The sequence below is a fragment of the Stegostoma tigrinum genome, unplaced genomic scaffold (genome assembly GCF_030684315.1).
Source record: "Stegostoma tigrinum isolate sSteTig4 unplaced genomic scaffold, sSteTig4.hap1 scaffold_53, whole genome shotgun sequence".
NCBI lineage: Eukaryota > Metazoa > Chordata > Chondrichthyes > Orectolobiformes > Stegostomatidae > Stegostoma > Stegostoma tigrinum.
Genome location: NW_026728461.1, coordinates 764,971 through 778,577, shown reverse-complemented (window position 1 = coordinate 778,577; position 13,607 = coordinate 764,971). Strand labels below are relative to the sequence as shown.

General features: G+C 41.4%; 1 protein-coding gene across 1 annotated transcript; it reads right to left on the bottom strand.

Annotated features, from left to right (window-relative positions):
• Positions 1 to 4,581: 4,581 nt before the first annotated feature.
• LOC132208736 (uncharacterized) lies at positions 4,582 to 9,767 on the bottom strand. Its single transcript, XM_059644117.1, has 3 exons — positions 9,446 to 9,767; positions 5,048 to 5,414; positions 4,582 to 4,666 (listed from the first exon to the last, which is right to left on the bottom strand). The coding sequence occupies exons 1-3, from the start codon at positions 9,765 to 9,767 to the stop codon at positions 4,582 to 4,584; spliced, it is 774 nt and encodes a 257-aa protein (XP_059500100.1).
• Between the last annotated feature and the right edge of the window lie 3,840 nt (positions 9,768 to 13,607).

Below are 13,607 nucleotides of genomic sequence, written 5' to 3'. Positions count from 1 at the left end.
TGTGATGACTATCCCTAATCAATTTATTCTTTTCTAGATGATTATAAATCCTATCCCTTATAATCTTTTCCAATACTTTACCAACAACTGAGGTAAGGCTCACTGGTCTATAATTACCAGGGTTGTCTCTACTCCCCTTCTTGAACAGGGGAGCCACATTTGCTATCCTCCAGTTGTCTGGAGAGACACAGGTTATTACACTAAAGATACTGTTTCAATTCCTACCACAGTTGGAACAAAAGCAAATTTCACAAATAACATTCATAAAACCAGGAGCATTTTGTCTCCTTGCACTGATGTCTTTTAGGAAGTAAACCTATCGTTATTACCTCGGCTGGATTAAGTGTGAATTCAGACCAAAAGCAATATATTTGGCTATATACAGCCTTGTGGAATGGTCACAGTCAGTGGCAATTAATGGCAGTGAACATATGCTGTTCTTGACAGTGTTGTAAACCTCACATGAAAAAAACAAAATCAATGGTTAAATTAAACAAAGAGCAATGCAGGAGACCTGAAACAAAAAAAGAAACAAAGTACTGAGGAAACTGAGCAGGTTTGGAATCTTCTGTCAAAATAGAAAGAGAGTTAGCATTTTGAGTCAGCTAATCATAGATTAGAACTGAAATCAGCGGGCAAATATTATGTTTTATTTTGGTGACAGGGACGTTTCTTTTTCCAGCAAGAAGGAATGGGTTGAATAGATGGAGAAAGAGAGACCTAGACAAAAAAGAAGCAAACAAAGGGATTGTTGGTGATCAGCTGGGATGGAAATAAAATGTGAGATTAATTACATTTATTTTTAGACGTTTCCCATATTCCTGAATATCATGCCCATGTAGATATGTTTCCAAGTCCCTGTTTAAATTGAGTCTGTCTTCCCTGAGTGTAGTCATCTTCATTTATTCATTCATGGTTTGTGGGTGTGACTAGTTGGGCCAGCATTTATTTCCTTTTCCTCGTTGTCCTTGAGAAAGTGTTTGTGAGCTGCTTTCTTGAGCTACGGCAGTCCACATGCTGTGAATTGCTGGTACTTAGGTATGTCCTGTTTCATTTCTTTGAGAATTTGCAGTGAATGATGTAACTGAGTGGCTGGCTTGGTCATTTCAAAAGGCAGATGAGAGCTGACCAAATTGCTGAGTGTCTGGAGTCACATGTAGGGCAGACCAGGTGACAGTGGCAGATTTCCTTCCCGAAAAGACATCAGTGAGCCAGGTGGGTTTTTCCTGATGATCAATGATGGCTTCATTGTATCAACATTGTAGTTTTGTTTTAATTCAAATTCCACCATCAATCGTGGCAGAATTCGAATTGGAGTGTGGGTCATCACCTGGGTCCCTGGATTAATAGTACAGAAAAAGTACCGGTGGGACATCTCATCCCCAGCATCCCCAATCAATTCCACCAGCAACAGTGGTGTTGCTATTATTGTGACTGTGATACAGAAAATTGTGCAGTTACATTGTCAACTGCTTCGATGAAGAGCGGACCCATTGATATTTCAGGTCGCTGGGACGGTGCAGGTGTGTAATGGTTTATCAGGCAGGAAAAGAAACTAAGGAGACGAAGGCATTTACAACATTGAGTGGGTGTGCCATGCAAACATGAATTTGCCTTGCTCCCGTCATTGAAAATTCAGAGAAGGTTCTGTGGATAGTTTTCTCGAGCATTACTGCCTTTGCTTATATTTCCTATGTCCTTGCCTAATTTTCTATGTTCCGTCCTCGGAACCTAATACATTTATTATGCTGTGTTGTTAGTTCTAATGTGCACAACAACCTCCTGTTGGACTCTCTAACCATTGAGAATATTCTGTCCCCTTCCAAGGCAGCTTGGACCCTGGCAACCTTTAGGCAACACACTGTTCTGTTGTCTCGCAGTCAGCTGCAGAAACGTCTGTCTGTGTCTCTGACTTGATAGTTCCCTATCACAATCAATTATTTGGAACCTGAGGTAATCCTCATTACAGAGGAGCCAGCCTTGCTGCCAGAAACATGGCTGTGAATGCTTCATTCCCCAAAGGGCCCATCACACCCTACATTATCCAAATCAGCAAACTTGTTTGAGATGACGATGATCACAGGAGACTCCTGCACTACATGTCTATCCCTCTTACATTTCTGAGAAGGAACCCATTGATCTGACTGTATCTGCAGTTTGTCTACCTCCTGAAACAGCCATCCATTACATCCCCTACCTCCTGTAAATTCCTCATTGCCTTCAGCTGCCACTGTAACTGATCCATGCGAACTGATAAGATTCATAAACAAACATTCTTCCGGCAGACATATTTATCAGGAACATTGAAATTCTCCCTAATCTGCCACATCAGACAAGAAGACTACATCACTCCACTCAAAGCCATCATTTCACCTTAACAATCTACAGACCAAGGAAATAGCACAGTCTTACTGCTCTAAACACAGTACACTGGGTTAACTTGGTAGTAATTTTTTTTTTAAGTTTAATCTGGAGACAGATCTCAATAAGGCATAATCATAAAAACATGATACTCACTGTTGTAGATTTACAGAGTGTAGTTAGCCAAAAATAACAATTAGTTGGGAGGTGGGCAGAGATAATGGGAACTGCAGATGCTGGAGAATCCAAGATAATAAAATGTGAAGCTGGATGAACACAGCAGGCCAAGCAGCATCTCAGGAGCACAAAAGCTGATGTTTCAGGCCGAGACCCTTCATCAGCTCTCTGCCCAGTCTAGGCCCAAAATGTCAGCTTTTGTGCTCCTGAGATGCTGCTTGGCCTGCTGTGTTCATCCAGCTCCACACTTTGTTCTCTTAGTTATTTGGGAGGTGATGACATAATGGTATTGTCACATGATTACTAATCCAGTAACCCAGATAATGTTTGAGGTACCATGTTCAAATCCTGCTATGGTAGATGGCCAAATTTTTGGAGATGGCGCGGATGCTCAGTAGTTTGCACCGTTACCTCACAGAACTGGGGACCCAGGTTCGATTCCAACTACAGCTGACTGTGTGGAGTTTGCACATTCTCCCCATGTCTGTGTAGGTTTCAAAGATGTGCAAGTTCGGTGGATTGGCCGTCCTCAATTGCCCATAGTGTTCCAAAAGCATTCAGCTGCGCAAAGCAAGACAGTCACAGTTCCTACTATCTCAGTCACAGAATTTGTTGCCTTCTGGTAAAAAAAAACTGCTCCTTGTGCAGTATTGTAGGGAGTCCAGCAAAGGGTGAGATTCTTGCAGTTTCGGAACAATAGAACATAGGAGTTAGGAGAGGGACCTGGCAATTCAGCTCTTCCAGCTCGCTCCACCATTTAACATAATCAGAGTTGATCTTATCCAGGTATCAAATCCGCTCTCCTGCCTGCTTCCTGAAGACGTTCGTCGTGCTTTTCATCAGTTGGTTGATTGATTCTGTCTCCCCTTCACTCTGGAACAGTGAGTTCTATGATTCACATATCTGTGAGTGAAGTTATTTCTTAGCATCTTAGTTTTGAATCTATGTCCTCTCACTCTACATCCATTAGGTCTTGCTCGATACTGTCCCACAAAGAGGCACATCTGATTTTACGTCCATTCCTGTAATATTTTCTGCACTTCAATCAGGTCCCCACTCATTCTTCAGAACTCTGGTGTTTTGAAGATCAAGGGATTCAACCTCTCCTTGTATGACAATTCATTTACGCCTCGAATCAACCCGTGAACCTCTACTGAACTGCCTCCTGTGCAAACACATCCTTCATCAAGTAAGGAGACCAAAACTAGATGCAATACTCCAGGTGTGCTCTCGCCAAATCCTTACATAATTGTAACAACACTCCTTTACCTTTGTAATGTAATCCTTTTGTAATAAATGCCAGGATTCCGTTTGCAATTCATTACAAGAGGGAAAAACAGGGAGATAGAGAACAAAAGACTTTGATTCCCATTTGAATGGGTTCACCACCAAAGCAACAGAGACTGCATTGCTCAGAGATGAAGACACAGAGAAACACACAACCATGGACACACACATTAACATCAACAACAAATAAACTAACACACACACACACACGCAAATAAAATTGCATACAGGCATATTGTCCATGAATGATAAGTAAGCTCTGATTTACTGCTGGGTGTTGAGTAGAAGGCAGGAGATAGAGACAAAAGGAAGTGCAGAGTTACCTTAACCCAACTTCTGACCTCAGCACCTGTCCCTAGCCTTCCCTGAGGAGGAGGGCCTTGCCTTGTCTCTCGCCAGCCCAGGATCTTAAATAAAAAGAAAAGCAAAATACAAAAGTGCTGCTTGGCATCATTTAATAAACGTTTTTACCATTTACAAATTGCAGTTACAGGTACAGTAATTGGGACAGTGCCTTTTCACACTGGACCCTGGGTTTTGAAGAAAACTGAATGAAACATGCCCTGTAACCTGTGTGGTAAGTTTGGACAATTCAACACTATCCTCGGGCTAATGTGACAAAAATAGACTAATTCATTGCTGCAAATTAGAATTGCAATGAGAAAGTACTGATTTATTGATTAATTAGTGAGTTCTGTTAATCAGTTAATTTGAGTGAAGGGAAATTTCAGCACATTCTTCAGTTGTTCTCTGAACTTAGTCTGGGTCACGACATAAATCGTAGTGTTTGTGCAGCAACTGAGGAGCTGCAGCATGAAGCCGAGTTCCATCACAAAGTAACCTAGAATGAAAGACGTATACCCAAAATTATACATCCGGATCCATACAGAATACACCATTAACATTGACCATAACAGGATGAAATTGGCCGAGATCACAAACAGTAAAATGATGGATTTTTTTTCGATTTCTCATTTCTGTGTCACACTGACCATCCCGATTGGTGTGAGCCTGGAGTCTCCTGCGGGCTCTGCTGGTCACTAAAATGTGTCTGACGGTGAAAACATTGAGCAGCAGAATCAGGAGAAATGGGAGAGTCGGGGTTAGAATGTGGTGGAGGAACTCGATTGTGACCCAGACACGAGAGTCATAAACACTGAGTGACGCATCACAAAACCAGGGAACGTTCCACAGTGCATACTGACTTGAGAGCATAAAATACCAGAAAATGTTTTTTAAACAGCTCAACACAGTCACTGCTCCCAGAATCAGAGTCACCGTTTTCTCACTGCAATATTGACTTTTCAGTTTCTGGCAACAAATGGCCACAAATCGATCAAAGGTGAAAGTGACAGTGAACCAGACAGAACAGTCAGAGGCTGCATAAAGCAGGATGGCGTGGATATTACACACAGGGATGTACCACAGGAAATAAAACTGTTCCTTGTAAACAATGGGAATGTGTCTCAATATCAGGTCGAGGATAATGACCAGTAGATCCGCCACTGCCATGGCCCCCAGGTAACGTCTGACACATGGAGACAATCCACAATCTTTATAAAGCAGGACGTAGATTGTCACTACATTAACTGTGAGGAAGGAAAACAAATAAATTATACATCAGCCTGGAGGTAAAGTTACCAGTTTGATTGAGGACCAAGAGTGATTTTCAAATATTTCTCTGTGCTCAGAGATGTATTGATCAAATTGGAACTGAAATGACAAAAGGTAAGTTCCGAATTACAAAAATGTGATGTAAATCACAAGACACACTAGTTCCCAAACTCTCAGTCACAAATCCATAGGAACAGATGACTTTTAGACTATTCCCACACACTCAGTCACTTGAGAGCACACACAGATGACTTCTTTACAGTTCCTAATGCAAAGGGTGAAAACATTGTCATCTTGAAGAATTCTCTCTCATTTACTTGAAGACAAATTGAGTTTGGAAATTTCTGTCATTTAGTCTAAAATGTGATCTATTCTCTGTAGTGAAGAAATGTAAACATAGGGAAAATGTATTTACGCCTTGAACTGCCTGAGGGGATATCGAAACAGTGTCTTCTTCTCCTTGGACCGGGGTCTCTTCCCTCGGGATGTTATGTTTTGTTCAATTAACTGATGTCCGGCCAGTCACAATAAATATCAGTGATAAAGTACTACATAAAGGCCCATCTGTCCATTAAGTTTGTTGAGATCCACTCAGCCTCGTGGTGGAAATCTCTCCCCAAACTTGACTCAGCTGGCACTTTGCACACAAAGCCAATAAGATTAAGACAATACCTTGATCATTTGATGTCGGATCCTAGATGTTAATATGTTTGCCGAGCGTGTGAGGTGTGATGGCAAATTTTTGTCTCTTTATTAGGTGACATCCTCGGTGTTGTGGAGCCTCCTGTGAAGTGCTATTGTCTTGTGCCGGTTTGAATTTATAAATGGAGTTAGCTGAAATTTCCCAAAGCAATCTCATGATAACAGGCCAAAGATGGTCAGGGAAATTGCCTGATAATGGACATTTACTGCACACCACACCACCACTCAGTGATGAATCAGTTCTCCTCGATATTGAAAATAAATCAGAGGAAACACTTAAGGTGACAAGGGCACAAAATGTACTCTGGATGTGGTAGTTAAATGTTCATCACCAAGAGTATCTTCAGAGGCCCACCACAGATTGAGCAGGGTGAGGCCTAAAGTACATAGCAGTCAGACTGTGGGAAACATTCTCACCAAACTACTTGTCATAGATGTATCTGTCTCTAACTGCATCTGTAAGAGCACCCAGCACACAGATTTGGTGTTGGCAAAGTCTCATCCTCATACTTAATATACTGCCCCTTGTGTTAGGTCACACTTCCTCCTGAAAGTACAGCAGACATTGGAGTACAGGGAGGGCTGATTACTGAGCGAGAAACAGATAAATTTGGGATAAATTAGTCTTTATCAGTTTAACAGAATTAACAACTTCAGTGACCAGTGTTGGGCCCTCAACTAATGCAAATTATATCAATGATTTAGATAGGTGGAACAAATGCATTAGAACTAAATTTGTCAAAAAATGCTATTTGGGAGGAAACTAATTTCTAAACAGGAGCTAGTGAATCTGTAAAAGGATAAGAAATGGAAAATGTGGCAGAAGGAATAAATATATTTTGGGTAACTGTGAATGTGTGATTTTTTTCAGCAAGTATTAAAGGCTGTGCATTGAATAAATGAAGAGCGGTGACAGGACTTAGTGGTACAGTGTGTACATGGTTCTCTATGACCTATTCAGACATCAGAAATGTTGTTCTGTCCCCCTGATGGTCTTCTTTCTGATGTTCCGAGTGGATCCGTTGGTCTCAGTACACACGGGATATTTTGATGTGGCTGTTTGATGGTGGGGAGTGGTCTCTGGGAGGATGTTTTGAGGCATATATCGGGGATGGCCTTTATCCGAGATATCTTTCTTTCTTTCTATGTGGAGACCTGAAGATGATGGGCACAGTTGCCTGCTTCTGAATGAAGAGGCTGTGGATTCTGCCAGGACATTGGATATTCAACAACATGATGTATTGTGCATGGTCACACTCCAACATTGATGGAGTGAGAGTTTTTTTTTTTCAGTTCGTCTATCTCTCCCCATTGACATGTGGGTCCCACAGAGCCATGGACACCACTGGGAGTATTGTTATACTGCAAAAACAAGGATACAACCAACAGCTCCCTCTTGAGGGAGAAAACATTATATTCACCTCCACCACCAGATGTGCTCTGTCACCAAATGGTGACATTGATGTGAGATAATGGATATGTCACCACTGTTCCTGATCATAGAAGCTGAATGAAACAGTGGCTTTAACAGCCGCTGGCAGCACCATCGTCCTCCTGGTGTGAGGTTGCAGGTCTTGCTGAAGGAGATGACACCACTCTGTGACCAGCTCCTTGTCCATTCGGGATACCCTCATACTTTGCTCCTGTGTTAAGGGAAGCCTGGGAAGCTGTTCTTGGTAAAACCAGGGTGGATATGGCAAATCCCGTTCCCCACGCACACTGACTCTGTGATTTCAGAGTTTCCCCTTTCTGCAGCTTCTGCTCCATTTGGGGTTCATGTTGCAGACACAGATGCTGTAACTACACTCTCCAAGCTCCAACTAGAGTTGTCACCACATCGTCAGGTCTCTCTGAATGTTTGAGGAACCTCACAGCACAACCTCCAGCAAACCAATACTAGCACCTCCGATAACTTTTCAATAACAGGAGCCAGTCAGAAGCCACTCACCTGAATGTTATTGGTCTTTTACAAGAATGCTCAAGGGATTTCCTTGTGTTACTTATTGCACAATCAGCTGAGAGGGACAAACACAGGCATTCAGTGGACAGGCACAGCCCAAATTTCAAAGACATGAGTCAAAGCTGTTAAAACCCCATCAAACATGGAGCACCACGTGAGACATACAGGAAACTGAATGGCAGCCTGACATGCAATATTTCATTGTTTCTAATCTTCACAATGGCAGCGCTGAATGAAAAATGAAGGCCAGGGAAAGATACAGACTCACACAAAGATTCACATTCAAGATAGAAACAGATAATAATTTAACTGAGAATATGCTCGGAAACATGAGGGAAAAAATAAGGGTATCTGCCTCACATAACCAGCCCAGACACCATAAGCTGGGACAGGTTGCCAGCCTAGTATGGAGAACTGTATAAACCATGCTCGTGTATCTATCTGCCCAATATGGGGATCATTGCAAGCCTTAGCCAGTATATTGATACAATAACTTGCACTAGCTAACTGCCAAACATTGGGAAATGTGCAGCCAGTGCGGAGTGACAGTAACTGGGGCTCCCACGCATTTATGCCTCTATACCTCCAGTGCACTGCAAGTGTGAGAGGTATGTGTGTGTTTGTGGCGGGGGGGAGAAGTGTTAGATGTGAAAATCATTGTTTGATAGACAACACATAGGAAGAAAATTAGTTTAAATATAAACAACTGGCAGAAGTTAGGAAATTGGCAGAGAATAATTGAGAGATGCTTCATGTACAGATGTGATGATGTGCTTTAGAATATTTAAATATGGTATTACCAGGCCCAAATGCATCAATGAGTGCGCACAGGGACGATGCGTGGGGGGAGTTTTGGCCTGAGTTTGAATACGAGCTGTGGAGTATCCATTCAGATTTCATTTTGGATATTTGAACCTGGGAGTGTTAACAGCTGGTTAGAGAGATGATTGAGACAGTATTTCATAGCTCAAGGTTCAAACCAAAGGAACCACCACAATTGTGACTCACCTGTTTCCGCCTCAGACACGGGCCAGGCATGGGATGAATCAGAGGAAGGAAATGGAGTTTGTAACCAGAACAGAAGACAGTGACCTTCATGCTCCCAATATTACACAACAAGGACAATTATACAATGGATTGTGGTTCATAGCTGAAACTGACTAGGTCAACACATAGACCCACAATGGAAACTTTCAGAAGCAGAGAGGGAGAGAGTGCATGAAAAGGTTGACTAACTGCATTCTCAGCGGGAACAATAACAGGCAAGAAATTAGAGTAAATGAAAAGAAAAGTAATACAATCATATACAGTTTGTAGAAATAATAACTGGACAGTGATACTTACTAGGGACACCAACGGTAGCCAAGATAGGATAATAAAAATATTGAATAATGAAAACTGCATATTTGATGCGCCCTGATAATGATATCTGATTGTAAAATGTAGCAAGAAACCAAGCATCATCAGATAAACTTCTGTCCATTGTTGAAACATTCCAGTGTGATGTTCTCAGATGCTGATCCATTGCTGGATCAGCCCAGTCTGTTCTTCTCAGATTCTGATCAAACGTTGGAACATTCCACTCTATTGTTCTGAGATTTTGATCTCTCCTACTCATCTCTGTGGAGCTGCTGATCCCTGTTAGTGCTGTTGGTAATGCTCCCATTCATACTATGGGTTATCACACCGAACAGGGCCAATTTATCATTAAATGAGTAGACCCTCCACTGGGATATTTGAAACCTCAGAGACTAACATTAATCATAGTCACCGAACAAACAGGTTCAATTAACCTCTTCCTTTCATCACTTTTCATATTACAATAAAAGGGAACATTTATTCAGTCTGGTTGGAATGTAGCAGAGTTGCTGATGGAAAGACCATAAGTCTTTCAATCTTGTTAATTTTTCTTCCTTGTATATAGGAGCAGTGTCACAACACTGAAGTGTTGTATATGTTGCACCCTGTTTACAAAAGGAGACAGGGATAAAGTAACACACCAGGTGCATAAAATGACGAGTGGTGAAATTTCTAGACACCATAAACCAGGGTCACAATATTTATTGCCCATTGACTTTGTGTAATGCTGCACCTGTATTTAACTTACCCTGTTATCAAATCCTTTCATAACTTTGATACATCATTCAGAGTGTTGAGACTGCTGCTCAGGAACAGGAGGAAGCGCTTCTGTCCCCGTGTGCCTGGTCGACTGAGAAAAGAGGAGGTCATTCAATCCACTCTAGCCTGTTACCACTTCTGGAGGTGGAAAACTGAAATGATGGCACATTTTACAAAGGAAATCATTCAAAACACATAGAATTGCAACGACAACAATGTGAGGTCTCACTGAGATGATACCTGGAGCACATTGTGATTTTTGTGTTTCCATAACTGAGAAGTGGCAGATATCCATCAGATACCATTTAATGGCTACACATAATCCATAGTCTGATGCATCATTTAATGCTTTGAGTTTGTTACACATGGGACAGGAAGAGAGCATGTGATGCTCAGCCCATTATTTAACATCAGCATGTTCACATGTGGTAAAATTTTCACTCAGTCATGAACTCTGCTGAGATATGAATGAGTTTGCACTGAAGGAACATCCAACAACTGTGTGTATGGGCATGGAATCACTTGTATAAGTTGTTTTGCTTCACGCCAACTTGTTCACTTTAATCAAAGACCTTTTCAGTGTTCTGGCTGTGAGAGGGGTGTTAAAAACACGGTAATTTGTTGACCACAAGCACATTCACAATGAGGAACAAGCCAATTACTTGCTGTGTGCGAAAAAACTAGTGAGTTTACACTGTGGAGAGCCATTCAGCTGCTCAGTGTGTGGAAAGGGATTCCCTCAGACATCTCACCCGCTGATAGACCAATGAGTTCATAAGTGATGATGGGAATTGGATTCTGCTGTTGTTGCTGTTGTATTCACATTCAGGACTGAAACAAATTAATTCAGAGAGTTGGTTATTTTACTTTCTAATTTAATGACACTGATGTGACTGGAAGTCATTATTGTAATGCAACAAACAGCTTTGTTTCAAATACAGTATGTTGTGTCCTCGGTTTCTTGAAGATTTCAGGAGTAATGTTCTCTGAAATCCACTTCGAAAATGCATTCTGCAGATATTCAACAACTGAGCACTGCATATCAAATAATTTTCAGAAATGTAGGAGAGAGATATTTTCCTTGGGCAGCTATTGTGACCTGTAATGTCCTGCCTGAAGCGGAGTGGAAGCAAATTCCACAGTAACTTTTAGCAATGTATCAGATCTCTAATTTAAAGGAAGTGTCAGGGGAGAGGTGAGGAGAGTGGGACTAACTGATAGCTCTTTCAAAGATGGTGATGTCACTATCAGGCAGGAAAAGGGGTGGTGCACAACTCCTAAAGAATAACAAGGAATTGAGGAAGTTATGATGAACCTATATCAAACACAGGTCACCCTCTAAGGGAGCACTGTGTCTAATTTAGGAAGAAGGTGGTTGCTTTGCCGATGTTTCAAAAAAGAAAAATTTCCCAAGGCTGCAGGAAAAAGCAGGGGGTAAGATGAACATTGACATGGACACATTGGGCTGAATGGCCTCTGTTACAACGTAACCATTTCATTATTGTAATCAAGACTCTGGGAAAAGGACATTGCGGACGACAGATTGGCAGCTTCTTCATGGATGGCACTGAGCCACCAAAGCAGCTCTGTTTTAATTGGTCCAAAGTTCTAAAGAAGAGTCATGCTGGACTTGAAATGTAAATTCCATTTCTGTCACCATAGAGACTGCCTGATCAACTGAGTTTCTCCAACGCTTACTGATTATACTAAAGATCTCCAGCATTTGCAGTGTTTTGCTTCTATGTTAATTGTTATCTAATGGGGAGGCAATGGCCTAATGGTATTATCGCTGGACTGTTAATCCAGAGAACAAGATAACATTCTCGGTTTGAATCCTGCCAAAGCAGATTGTGGATTTCAATTCAATAATAAAATGAAATCCAGAATTAAGAATCCAGTGATGACCATGAAACCATTGCCAATTGTTGGGGAAAACCGATCCGTCCTTTAGGGATGCAAACTGCCATCCTTACTAGTTAACAAAGTGTGGAGCTGGATGAACACAGCAGGCCAAGCAGCATCTTAGGAGCGCAAAAGCTGACGTTTTGGGCCTAGACCCATCCCCACCATCCTTCCCTAGCCTGGCCGACATGTGACCCCAAACCAGAGCAATGTGGCTAACTCTCAGCTGCCCTCTAGGCAACTAGGATGGGCAATAAATGCTGCCTAAAAACTACACCCATATCCTGTGGATGAATAAAGGAAAAAAGAGATATTGCGTACACTTTGAATTCTTTGTGAACACCTTTCCAATCCCCTGAGGACTTTCTGAATGTGTCAGAGGAACATTTGGAACAGCAGGATGCCATTAAGTACCTTAAGCTTCCTTCAACATTCAATTCAATCAGGAGTGACCCTTATTTTTTACACCTTTACATTTGTTAAGCTTTTAACAAAAATCTAACATCTCAATTTTAAAACGTTTAATTGGCTCTCAGTATCCTGCTGTGATCGGGGATTTTACATTTCTATTTCTCCATTTTGTACTCACACTGATATTGCCTTACTTGGCTCACAACACTCTTCCAGTGTCGCTAAATGTAAGCTTCAAGGAAGCACCTCATCTTTCAGTTCAGCAGTTTAAAGCTTTCTGGACACACCACTGACACCAAGATTTTCAGACTGCGAATTCTGCCCCCTTTTTTGCTTTCATTTCTCTTGTTTCAGTTTGTTTGTGCGCTAGACACTTGCTCCAGGCACATCATTTCTTTTCCTGCCCCAGATCCATTGTCTGTGGCCTTGAGGGAAAAGCATTTCTGTCATTTATTCTTTCCTGCCTTCTCCCGTCACAACCATCTTTTTCTACTCGTCTAACCCAAACCTAACTCACAACCTATTATGTTTCTTATGTTTCCCAGTCCTGATGAAAATTCACAGACCTGAAACATTAACTCTGTTTATTTCTGCACGTATATTGCCATAACTGAGATTTTTCCCAACATGTTCTGTTTTCATTCCTAATTTTTGCCATCCCTTGTATGAAGACATGTTTGTATGAAGATTTCACATCATCTCCAAATAATGTCCTTTTGTTTTCAAATCCCAGCTAGAGGAAATAGTTTCTATATCTATCCAATTAACACATCTGACAGATTTTGGTTAATTCCTTTCAATCTGGAGAAGTTATCAATTTACATTTACAATCGAGGGCAAAGAAGTACTGTTGGGTTGGTTTTTAACAAGGTTTTCATTTTCTCGTCAGCAAGTTTTCTGGTAATAATTCAGTTAAACCAACTTGAATGTTTAATATGGGATTTGGATGAATAACTGCTGCTGGATACTAGACATGGAAAGACTCATGAGGTTGCTGGGAGAACATAAAACAAACAACGGACCCGGAAGACTGCAGCTAAGGTAAAGCAGTTTATTTTTAAAATTACTTACCGGT